We start from the raw sequence: 12,448 nt of genomic DNA, 5'->3' as shown, positions 1-12,448 counted from the left end.
GGAAACAACACAAACACTAGTTCAAGATGCCATAGGACTCCCTTTAAGACTACCCAGAAGGCAACAAATGTGAACAGATAGTTACAGTTCTAATCAAACACATCAAGGTTACATTATTGGACCCCACAGACAATTAATGAGGGGAAAGGATTGTCAGCATGACTTGAGCCAGAAGGCTTCACCTCTTTTAGAGGAATAACATTGACTCATAAAGCACAATCCTTCGGAACAAGCCAGGATCCAGTTTTCCATGGCAAAAACAAAGGACTTTGTGCAGTGTCTGGCACTGCGGGCCCACGACTCTGAATCGCTGTCTAGGAATGCGGGCACATAACACACTGTCCAGTCTTTACCTATACTTTCGCCTCACAATGTCAGCCTTACTGGAACAGGGATAACGTCAGCCTTTAACAATGCTGTACAACTTGGAGGAGGTGCAAAGCTCTGTGTGCACAATAGAACAGAGCGGGGGGTAACATGGAAAAGGAAACTACTGTCGTTGCTTTAGAGTTTGACAATGTCCCACATGGAGTGAGAATAATTCTGTATTACAATGACAAAATGAATGAAGTTACGAGAAAAGAGGCTCACATTTGAGGAGAAAGAAGGAGCTAAAAAGAGAGAGAAAGAAGGAGCAGAGAGAGAGAAGGAGCCGGAGAGAGAAAGTTGCACAACTGCATCAAGGACTTGGCTTATGAATTGACACTAGGTGCAGTGGAGCTATAAAAGAGTCAATTATAGAAATACAGAAAGAGACCCAAATACTGGGTTATGTAAAAACATTGTGCTGCTAAAAAGCTTTGCTAGAAATTTGAGTGCTTGGGCAAATTTCAGTTTAAAAAAATAAGGAACACTCACAAATGGCAAGTCCCTTCTACTCCAGGGAGACATAAATCGGAAATACCTCATACTAGGATGCACAATTCAGGTAATCTTAGACTTCATTCATTTATTATATTCAGGGGCAATTCAGAGCTCAAGAAAAACAGCTATACTCTAATCAGTTCTATTCAACTAGTCATTAGTTCTACTCTTTCATTCGTGTTACGTAACCTTGTGTGCTGGACAGGCACAGTGAGTGTCAGAAACACACTCCCTCTCCTCATTAAAGCTGCCGTGACTCTGCCCTCAATCCCAGCTTCCCCTCTCACAAAAGCCCTGTGGAGCGCATTGTCATCTTCTAGACCATGACCTGTCCATTCTTGGATTGTCTATCTGAAGCCCCATAGTCAAATCCATAAATTATCTTCAGGTAAAGTAAAACCTGAGTGATTGCATTTCACAAACAAAGCTTTAGATAGAGGAGCTAAATGTTTGTTTGAGCGTCTGTACATGGACAATTCCACAGTGCAGATGCAAAGTTTGGAAACAGAATGACGGCACAAACAGGTATTCTGTTTACAAACTTTGCATCTGCACTGTTTTTCAAGTAAATGTGTTTTTGTAAAATGTTCAGTGCAAATTGTTAAATGTAATTGCATAGAGTTGTTTGTTTTGTTGATCTTTGCAATCATTGGTTTTTGTGTGACATACATATATGAAACATCTGAGTCTCAGTGTCACTCTGTTAACGTGGAATTGACTACATACAGTGCCGACAGAAAGTATTCAGAATCCTTGACTTTTTCCACATTGTTACATTATAGCCTTATTCTAAAATAGATTAAATAGTTGTTGTCCCCCCCTCCCTCCCCATCAATCTACACACAATAGCCCACAATGACAAAGCAAAAACTGTTTAGAAATATTTTCAAATGTATAGAAAATACAAAACTGAAATATCACTTTTTTTAAACTAGGCAAGTCAGTTCAAAAAAACATTTTTATTTACAATAATGGCCTAGGAACAGTGGGTTAACTGCTTTGTTCAGGGGCAGAACAACAGATTTTTAGCTTGGGGATTCGATCTAGCAACCTTTTGGTTACTGGCCCAACGCTCTAACCACTAGGCTACCTGCCGCCCCCTTTGCATACAGTACCAGTCAAGGGTTTTTGTTCATTTTTACTATTTTCTACATTGTAGAATAATAGTGATGACAACACTTTTAAATAACACATATGGAATCATGTAGTACCAAAAAAGTGCTAAACATATACTTTATATTTGAGATTCTTCAAAGCAGCCACCCTTTGCCTTGATAATAACTTTGCACATTTTTGGTATTCTCTCAACCAGCTTCATGAGATAGTCACCTGGAATGCCTTTCAATTAACAGGCCAGCCTTGTTAAAAGTTAATTTCTGGGATTTCTTTCCTTGAGCCAATCAAATCAAAGTTTATTTGTCACGTGCGCCAAATACAACAGGTATTATTTCAGGCTCTTACTTACAGGCTCTAACCAATAGTGCAAAAAATATATTAAGTGAACAATAGGTAAGTAAAGAAATAAAACAGTAAAAAGACAGGCTATATACAGTAGCAAGGCTACATACAGACACTGGTTAGTCAGGCTGAATGAGGTAGTATGTACATGTAGATATGGTTATGCCAGCAGCATACCACCCTGCATACCACTGCTGATTTGCTTCTGAAGCTAAGCAGGGTTGGTCCTGGTAAGTCCCTGGATGGGAGACCAGATGCTGTTGGAGGGCCAGTAGGAGGCACTCTTTCCTCTGGTCTAAAAAAATATCCCAATGCCCTAGGGCAGTGATTGGGGACACTGCCCTGTGTAGGGTGCTGTCTTCCAGATGGGACGTTAAAGATCCCATGGTGCTTATCGTAGGTGTGTTAACCCTGGTGCCCTGGCTAAATTCCCAATCTGGACCTCAACCCATCATGACCACATAAGAATCCCCAGTTTACAATTGGCTCATTCATCCCCCTCTGCTCCCCTGTAACTATTCCCCAGGTTGTTGCTGTGAATGAGAATGTGTTCTCAGTCAACTTACCTGGTAAAATAAATAAATGGTTAAAGTGGCAATCCATATATGAAGAACAAAGAGTAGCAGTAGCATAAAAGAGGAGGTGGTGTCATGGTGTTTATTGGTGACACTGTCAGTGATTTATTTAGAATTCAAGGCACACTGAACCAGCATGGCTACTACAGCATTCTGTAGCGATAAGCCATCCCATCTGGTTTGCACTTAGTGGGACTATAATTTGTTTCTCAACAGGACAATGACCCCAAACACACCTCCAGGCTGTGTAAGGGCTATTTGACCAAGAAGGAGCGTGATGGAGTGTTGCATTAGATGACCTGGCCTCCACAATCACCCGACCTCAACCCAATTGAGATGGTTTGGGATGAGTTGGACTGCAGAATGAAGGAAAAGAAGCCAACAAGTACTCAGCATATGTGGGAACTCCTTCAAGGCTTTTGGAAAAGCATTCCAAGTGAAGCTGGTTGAGAGAATCATAGAGTGTGCAAAGCTGTCATCAAGGCAAAAGCTGGCTACTTTGAAGAATCTAAAATCTAAAATATATTTAGATTTGTTTCACACTTTTTTGGTTACGACATGATTCCACGTGTTATTTCATAGTTTTGATTTCTTCACCATTATTCTACAACGTAGAAAATAGTAAAAATAAAGAAAAAGCCTTGAATGAGTAGGTGTGTACAAACTTGCCTGGTACTGCAAGTATTTAGATCCTTTACTCAGTACTTTGTTGAAGCATTTTTGCAGCGATTACAGCCTTGAATATGACACTACAAGCTTGGCACACCTGTATTTGGGAGATTCTCCCATTCTTCTCTGCAGATCCTCTCAAGCTCTGTCATGTTGGATGGGCAGTTTTCGCTGCACAGAAATGTTCAGGTCTCTCCAGAGATGTTCAATCGGGTTCAAGTCTGTGCTTTGGCTGTCCAACTCAAGGACATTCAGAGACGTGTCCCAAAACCACTCCTGCGTTGTCTTGACTGTGTACTTAGGGTCGTTGTCATGTTGTAAGGTGAACCTTCACCCAAGTCTGAGGTCCTGAGCGCTCTGGAACATATTTTCATCAAGGATCTCTGTACTTTGCGCCGTTCATCTTTCCCTCGATCCTGACTATTCTCTCAGTCTCTGCCGCTGAAAAACATCCCCACAGCATGATGCTGCCACCACCACGCTTCACCGTAGCGATGGTGCCAGGTTTCCTACAGACATGACGCTTGGCATTCAGACCAACAAGTTAAATCTTGGTTTCATCAGACCAGAGAATCTTCTTTCTCATGGTCAGAGTCATTTAAGTGCCTTTTGGAAAACTCCAAGCTGGCGGTCATGTGCCTTTTACTGAGGAGTGGCTTCCGTCTGGCCTTTCTACCATAAAGGACTGATTGGTGGAGTGCTGTAGAGATGGTTGTCCTTCTGGAAGGATCTCCCATCTCCACAGAGGAACTCTGGAGCTCTGTCAAAGTGACCATCAGGTTCTTGGTCACTTCTCTTACCAAAGCCCTTCTCCCCCGATTGCTCAGTTTGGCCGATCGGCCAGCTGTAGGAATACTATTGGTGGTTCCAAACTTCTTCCATTAAGAATGATGGAGGGCACTGTGTTTTTGGGGACCTTCAATGCTACAGAAATGTTTTGGTACCCTTCCCCAGATCTGTGCCTTGACACAATCCTATTTCAGAGCTCTACGGACAATTCCTTCAACCACATGGCTTGGTTTTTGCTCTGACAACTGTGGGACCTTATATAGACAGGTGTGTGCCTTTCCAAATCATGTCCAATCAATTAAATTTACCACAGGTGGACTCCAAGTTGTAGAAACATCTCAAGTTTGATCAATGGAAACATGATGCACCTTGAGCTCAATTTCAAGTCTCATACCAAAAGGTCTGAATAGCTACGTAAATACGGTATTTCTGTTTTTAATTTGAATACATTTGCAAAAACCTCTAAAAACCTGTTTTCATTATGGGTATTGTGTGTAGAACGAGGGAAAAAATAATTTAAATACATTTTACAATAAGGCTGTAACGTGTAAAAAGTTAAGGGGTCTAAATCCTTTCCGAATGCACTGTATGTCCTATTGTACTGCCCTCGGTGTTCAGCTTAAATCCAAAGGTTTCTCAATGGGTGCCAGTAACCTGGGAATGCCAGATAGTTAATGTCAGTCTCCATCCAGACAATGATTAAGCCACCGGACAAGAGAATCTTCCAGGGCCAAAGTCCTCAAGGCCAGAGATGTGGTGGGATCCTCCTCACATTGTGTCCCGGTGACCCACCCAAATTCATGTGTGAGTGTTGCCTTATACACGTTTACCATTTTCCCCTTTAAAAAGGCAAAAGGACGACAATCATCTACCACCTCTAAGTTGTTAACTTGTTGTACTAACAACAATGGTTCAAAAGAGTAGAATGGTGGTATCTGCCACTGGGATGTGTACCGGAATGCACTATACAAGAGTTCTTCCTCACTGACCTGCCCACAATGATGCTAAAACATTCCACATGTAGAACTCTCCAGGACTACCCACATGTAGAACTCTCCAGGACTAAGCATGTGCATACAGCATTTGACCACAAAGAATACCTGAAATAGTCAAAAACTGCATTTTAACCAACAAAATATATTGTCTCTATTAATTTCATTGCTGCTTATTCCATGTCATAAGGAAACCAAGCTCACATGTCTACGGCACAGACAGTAAGTCCTACAAAAAAATGATTTAAAAAAACATTAAACAGTGAATGCAACTGAAATCTACATTTAAAAGTATGACTTACTGAAAACAGGCATTGTGCCAAGTTCCTTGAAGAACCTTCACATTGAATGTGTCTTGAATTGTTCCCCCGCAACCCGCACAGTGGCGTCCATCTGTACCTGCAGGGTTCAATTATGTCACTACAGGAAAAGCATACTCTATCCATTCATAAAAGTAAATCACAGTAGCAATGCATTTCTGTATAGATTCTACTGACTGAACAAAGGTGAGACTAGTAATCTGTTTGCATAGACACATATTTTAAGAAAATAAGAATATATGGAAATTCCCTGACCTTTAATAACAATCAATTTTGAGTAATTGCAAATACAGTCAGTCAATGATTATAGGGATAATGTTTTTGTAGAACATGGGCTGACACATGCTGTTTACAATATAATGTTCAGGCTATAAATTATTCTCAAGTAAAAAGGAAAACGTTTAGACAAGCATGAGCATCATTCTTCTGTTATTTATATACATACATTCATACATACATACATACATACACACACGCCAATCAAAAGTTTGGACACAAACTCATTCAAAGTTTTAAAATGTTTTTACTATTTTCTACATTGTATAATAATAGTGAAAATAATAATAGTGAAAACACAAACTCTTTGAAATAACACATATGGAATCATGTAGTAACCAAAAAAAGTGTTATACTAATCAAAATAGATTTTTTATTTGAGATTCTTCAAATAGCTGCCCTTTGCCTTGATGACAGCTTTGCATACTCTTGGCATTCTTTCAACCAGCTTCATAGTCACCTGGAATGCATTTCAATTAACAGGTGTGCCTTGTTAAATGTTAATTTGTGGAATTTCTTTCCTTCTTAATGCATTTGAGCCAAACAGTTGTGTTGTGACAAGGTAGGGGTGGTATACAGAAGATAGCCCTATTTGGTAAAATACCAAGTCCATATTATGGCAAGAACAGCTCAAATAAACAAAGAGAAACGACAGTCCATCATTACTTTAAGACTTGAAGGTCAGTCAATATGGAAATTTCAAGAACTTTGAACGTTTCTTCAAGTACAGTCGCAAAAACCATCAGGTTCTGGGCAGCTGGTAGCCTAGTGGTTAGAGCATTGAACCAAAAGGTTGCTGGATTGAATTCCCGAGCTGACAAGGTAAAAATCTGTCATTCTGCCACTGAACAAGGCAGTTAACCCACTGTTCCCCGGTAGGCCATCATTGTAAATAAGAATTTGTTCTTAACTGACTTGATTAGTTAAATAAAGGTCAAAGTTTAAAAAAGCGCTTAGATGAAACTGGCTCTCATGAGGACCGCCACAGGAAAGGAAGACCCAGAGTTACCTCTGCTGCAGAGGATAAGTTCATTAGAGTTACCAGACTCAGAAATTGCAGCCCAAATGAATGCTTCACAGAGTTCATGTAACAGACACATCTCAACATCAACTGTTCAGAGGAGACTGTGTGAATCAGGCCTTCGTGGTAGAATTGCTACAAAGAAACCACTACTAAAAAGGACACCAATAAGAAGAGACTTGCTTGGGCCAAGAAACACAAGCAATGGACATTAGACCGGATGAAATTTGTCCTTTGGTCTGGAGTCCAAATTGGAGATTTTTGGTTCCAACCTTCGTGTCTTTGTGAGACGCCGTGTGGGTGAACGGATGATCTCTGCATGTGTATTTCCCACCGTAAAGCATGGAGAAGGTGGTGTTATGGTGTGGGGGTGCTTGGCTGGTGACACCGTCAGTGATCTTCTTTTTTTTTAAATTCAAGGCACACTTAACCAACATGGCTACCACAGCATTCTGCAGCGATACGCCATCCCAACTGGTTTGGGCTTAGTGGGAATATCATTTATTTTTTAACAGGACAATGACCCAACACACCTCCAGGCTGTGTACGGGCTATTTGACCAAGAAGGAGAGTGATGAGTGCTACATCAGATGACGTTGCCTCCACAACCCCATGACCTCAACAAAATTGAGATGGTTTGGGATGTCGGAAGGCAGTGTGAAGGAGAAGCAGCCAACAAGTGCTCAGCATATGTGGGAACTCCTTCAGGACTGTTGGAAAATCATTTCGGGTGAAGCTGGTTAAGAGAATGCCAAGAGTGTGCAAAGCTGTCATCAAGGCAAAAGGTGGCTCCTTTGAAGAATCTCAAATATATAATATATTTTGATTTGTTTAAAACTTTTTGGGTGACTAAATGATTCCATGTGTGTTATTTCATAGGTTTGAAGTCTTCACTATTATTCTTCAATGTGGAAAACAGTAAAAATAAATAATAACCCTTGAATGAGTAGGTGTGTCCAAACTTGAATGGCACTGTATAGTCTAAAAATATATGTAGCAAATAAAGATTCCAGCTAGATCTCTTTAGTTGAGCTCTTTAATTTGTTCTAAAAAAAAAGCCTGCATTCACAAGACTTCCATTCCAATGCAATAAATATATTGAGTTTTGAAATGAATTGATCTAAGCTGCTAAATTCAAGTAACATTATCTGCCCGAACTTAATGGCAGAATCATTGACGTTGTTACAAAGTAACTATGCATGTTATGATGATCAGATGCATTGTAGCGAGCTCTCATTTGACAAATATCAGCTAACAAATGTATCAAGTCTCGAAGACCGTGCATCCCCCTAATCGATTTATCTTGGGTTTCCCTTTCCCCAAACAACAGATTGCATGTATACATTTAAAAAAGTCAACATTGTTATCCACATGTAAGCGTAACTATCAACTGGGAGAGAAGTTTAGACTGCTCACCTTCCAGCTCCTCCATCTAATTGTTGTGTCGTCGTTATTTGTTCTTTATTTCCCAGAAAGTTCTCACAGTGATCCAGTGTGTGTTACATTCAGGGTTATTTATTCTACGAATACAAGAAACGTATATAGAAATTGTAGTTTAAATCCCGGGTACATTTTCTTAGGAAGGAAAATATCGCCGTTCAGTTTTGGAATAGCCTACTTTGTTGGCAGGATGACGTCATGCAGTTGGAATTCCTGTACGGAGACCGGAAGGGATCGGCAGCAGCAACACCTGGAACAGGAGCAAATTGGAGCCGAAAAGGCAAATATCCCCTACACTGAAACTATAGCACCATCTACTGCCAGAAAGATTTCACGTTATTGTTTTTGTTAAACCATTTTCATATATGAATAACTTAAATGATGACATTCCCCGAGCATCTGTTATGCCAGCTTGTTATGAGTCCTACACGCAGGATAGCCTACTGTTCCCCAAGCATGTCTGTGCGGCGAGTGGATACTTATACCTGAAGATAAAACACGACTTTGACACTAGTCAACCAAAATTATTGCAACCATCACACTGAATAAGCTACCCTGTAACTCAAAATCGAGCAGCTGGAAAGAAGGAAACTTCTAAGGGAAGCCATAGTTGCCCGTGCGGTTGGTCCATTTGGCTCTACATCAACTTTTCAAATCGCTGTTAGTGCATTCAGATTTCTATCACCTGAAACATGCACAGAACCTTATAAACATGTGCACGAACTCGGCAAGTCTGCATGCATTGTGCGCATGCTTCAGGTGGTAGAAATCTGAACGCACTACCAGGCTTTTTGAAAAGTTGATGTAATTATACTTTCCTGTGGATATTGTCTCACATTCCTACTGCCAAACGACCAACCACACGGACAATGTTATTCAACATTCTGGCCTGTAGAAGTCGTGAGAGGAACTCCTGATCCAAACGCTAATTTCTGCCTGACATAAAATGCAATGGAAATCAACGTCGGGTTTCCAGCCAACTGCAGAGGTGCAGTGGCCTAATGACTTCATTTTTAATGCTTTACCTAAGGTAATTGTGCCTATCTAATGTATGTTGACGACTCTTGTGGTTACTTAACCTTACTTAAGTGTCTGAGGTTGTATCACCCTGTCCTGCTTGATGGACATTCTTGTTACATTTTCACAAATGGAATGACCACCTTGCTACAGTATTATGTCAACTGCCCAAACAATCACCAGACTGCATTACTATATTGGCTTAGTTTAGTGCTCAGCCTCGTCACGGGAGTGAACCAATTATGGGTATAAACCCTGGATGACAGACAGGGGGCGTTGTATTGAAGGCACCACGCACCCATCTCCTCGAATGTAAAGAATATTTTGGAAGGTATAGAAATGCATATATTATGCATATAAGGTCTACATTCATTTGACACATTTACTCTATTTCAATAACTAAATGCATGCTTATATATATATATATATATATATATATATATATATATACATATATTTTTTTTTAAATAATTCAAGTCGTTTTTTTTTTATTGAGTACTAGTGTTACTGTCCCCACTTCAACAAAAACATATATTTTTTTTAATGTAATTTTGTCCTTGAAACATATAATTGAAATACTGTAGAATTGCATTCATTCCTATGGAGTGCCAATAGACGGGTGACTTTAAAGTCTCTCAATTGCCAATACCTAGCATCAGCAATCCAGGGTTTATAAACTCAGCAAAAAAATAAATGTCCCTTTTTCAGGACCCTGTCTTTGAAAGATAATTTGTAAAAATCCAAATAATTTCACAGATCTTCATTGTAAAGGGTTTAAACACTGTTTCCCATGCTTGTTCAATGAACCATAAACAATTAATGAACTTACACCTGTGGAACGGTTATTAAGACCGTACAGATGGTAGGCATTTAAGTTCACAGTTATGAAAGCTTAGGACACTAAAGAGGCCTTTCTAATGACTCTGAAAAACACCAAAAGAAAGATGCCCAGGGTCCCTGCTCATCTGTGTGAACGTGCCTTAGGCATGCTGCAAGGAGGCATGAGGACTGCAGCTGTGGCCAGGGCAATAAATTGCAATATCCGTACTGTGAGATGCCTAAGACAGCATTACAGGGAGACAAGACAGACCGCTGATCGTCCTCGCAGTGGCAGACCACATGTAACAACACCTGCACAGAATCGGTACATCCGATCATCACACCTGCGGGACAGGTACAGGATAGCAACAACAACTGCCCAAGTTACACCAGAAATGCACAATCCCTCCATCAGTGCTCAGACTGTCCTCAATAGGCTGAGAGAGGCTGGTCTGAGGGCTTGTAGGACTGGTGTAAGGCAGGTCCTCACCAGACATCACAGGCAACAACGTCGCCTATGGGCACAAACACACCGTCGCTGGACCAGACAGGACGGGCAAAAAGTGCTCTTCAATGACGAGTTGTGGTTTTGTCTCACCAGGGGTGATAGTCGGATTCGCGTTTATCGTCGAAGGAATGAACATTACACCAAGGCCTGCACTCTGGCGGAATCGATTTGGAGGTGGAGGGTCTGTCATGATCTGGGGCGGCATCACAGCATCATCGGACTGAGCTTTTTGTTATTCCAGGCAATGCTGTGCGTTACAGGGAAGCCATCCTCCTCCCTAATGTGGTACCCTTCCTGCAGGCTCATTCTGCCACCAGCCATACTGCTCGCTCTGTACGTGATTTCCTACAAGACAGGAATGTAAGTGCTCTGCCATGGCCAGCGAAGAGCCCGGATTTCAATCCCATTGTGCACATCTAGGACCTTTTGGACTGGAGGGTGAGGGCAAGGCCATTCCCCCCAGAAATGTCTGGGAACTTGCAGGTGCCTTAGTGGAAGAGTGGGGTAACATATCACAGCAAGAACTGGCAAATCTGGAGCAATCCATGAGGAGGAGATGCACTGCAGTACTTAATGCAGCTGTTTGACCCCCCCCCCCCCCTCCCCTTTGTTCAGGGACACATTATTCAATTTCTGTTAGTCACATGTCTGTGGAACTTGTTCAGTTTATGTCTCAGTTGTTGAATCTTATGTTCATACAAATATTTACATATGTTAAGTTTGCTGAAAATAAACGCAGTTGACAGTGAGAGGAAGTTTATTTTTTTGCTGAGGTTATATGTCATTATATTGAACCAATGATTTATCTATACACGAGATGACTGACCGAGGACGCTGTGTTGATGCCACCGTGCCTCAGTCTTGGCATTCCCCCACCAGTGTAAAAAATACATTAATAAAACCCCTAAAACCTAGCAGTCAAACAGGGAAATGGTTCCAATATTTTTTCCACCATTCATTTTTCCCATAGGGGATTTTAGAAACACTTTAAAATATGGGCTGTTTTTCGTGTAGGCTCATGCTGGCGTGACGTTTTGATTACCGTGTAAATCTCTATGTTTGCTTGTATAATAGAGTGTCGTACCCCATCAGAACCCAAAATATATGTGTGTTAACAAGGCAATAAATGTTAACATTTTTGGGGGGGCAGGTGGTTAGAGAGTTGGGCCAGTAACCGAAAGGTTGCTGGATCGAATCCCCGAGCTGATCTGTTGTTCTGCTCCTGAACAAGGCGGTTAACTCATTGTTCCCCGGTAGACTGTCATTGTAAATAAGAATTTGTTCTTATCCGACTTGCCTTGTTTAATAAAGGTTAAAAATGTCATTCCCCACGAATGTTGAAGCGCTCCCCTTGGGCCATTTGAGATATTGCATGCGACTAACACATTTCTGTGAATTACTACAGCTTCCGCCTTGGGCCAATCAGTGATTTTTTTAAATGCCGGATCTCTATGGCAAGACGCAGCATTCACCCAGGTTTCATCAAAATCGGGCCAGTGCTGTATGAGATATCGCGTGTAACTAAAGTACTTATGGATGGAGAAAGATTCACAGTCCCCTCCCCGATTTCATCGTGGGGACAACAAACACTGTATAGCCTCAAAACATGGTTAAAACTATCATTTTGATATAGTGGAGGGTCAGTCCTTGCATCTATTAATTTATTAATTTGAGAGTTCTCAAGGCCCATCAACTGAGGC

The 12,448-nt window shown here is 41.1% G+C and overlaps 1 protein-coding gene across 1 annotated transcript in view; it reads right to left on the bottom strand.

Annotated features, from left to right (window-relative positions):
* The window catches only part of LOC135514030 (LIM domain kinase 2-like), a 65,225-nt gene extending 56,631 nt beyond the window's left edge, over nt 1–8,594 (bottom strand). The window contains exons 1-2 of the mRNA XM_064937165.1: nt 8,381–8,594; nt 5,650–5,746 (exon numbers count right to left, since the gene is read on the bottom strand). Coding sequence (XP_064793237.1) covers nt 5,650–5,746; nt 8,381–8,396 — 113 coding nt within the window. The 5' untranslated portion in view covers nt 8,397–8,594. The remainder of the gene's footprint in view (nt 1–5,649; nt 5,747–8,380) is intronic.
* Nucleotides 8,595–12,448: the final 3,854 nt, after the last annotated feature.

This window comes from Oncorhynchus masou, chromosome 25, assembly GCF_036934945.1.
Source record: "Oncorhynchus masou masou isolate Uvic2021 chromosome 25, UVic_Omas_1.1, whole genome shotgun sequence".
Taxonomy (NCBI): domain Eukaryota; kingdom Metazoa; phylum Chordata; class Actinopteri; order Salmoniformes; family Salmonidae; genus Oncorhynchus; species Oncorhynchus masou.
Note: the sequence above shows the minus strand (reverse complement) of the source record. Positions and strands in the feature narration are given on the sequence as shown.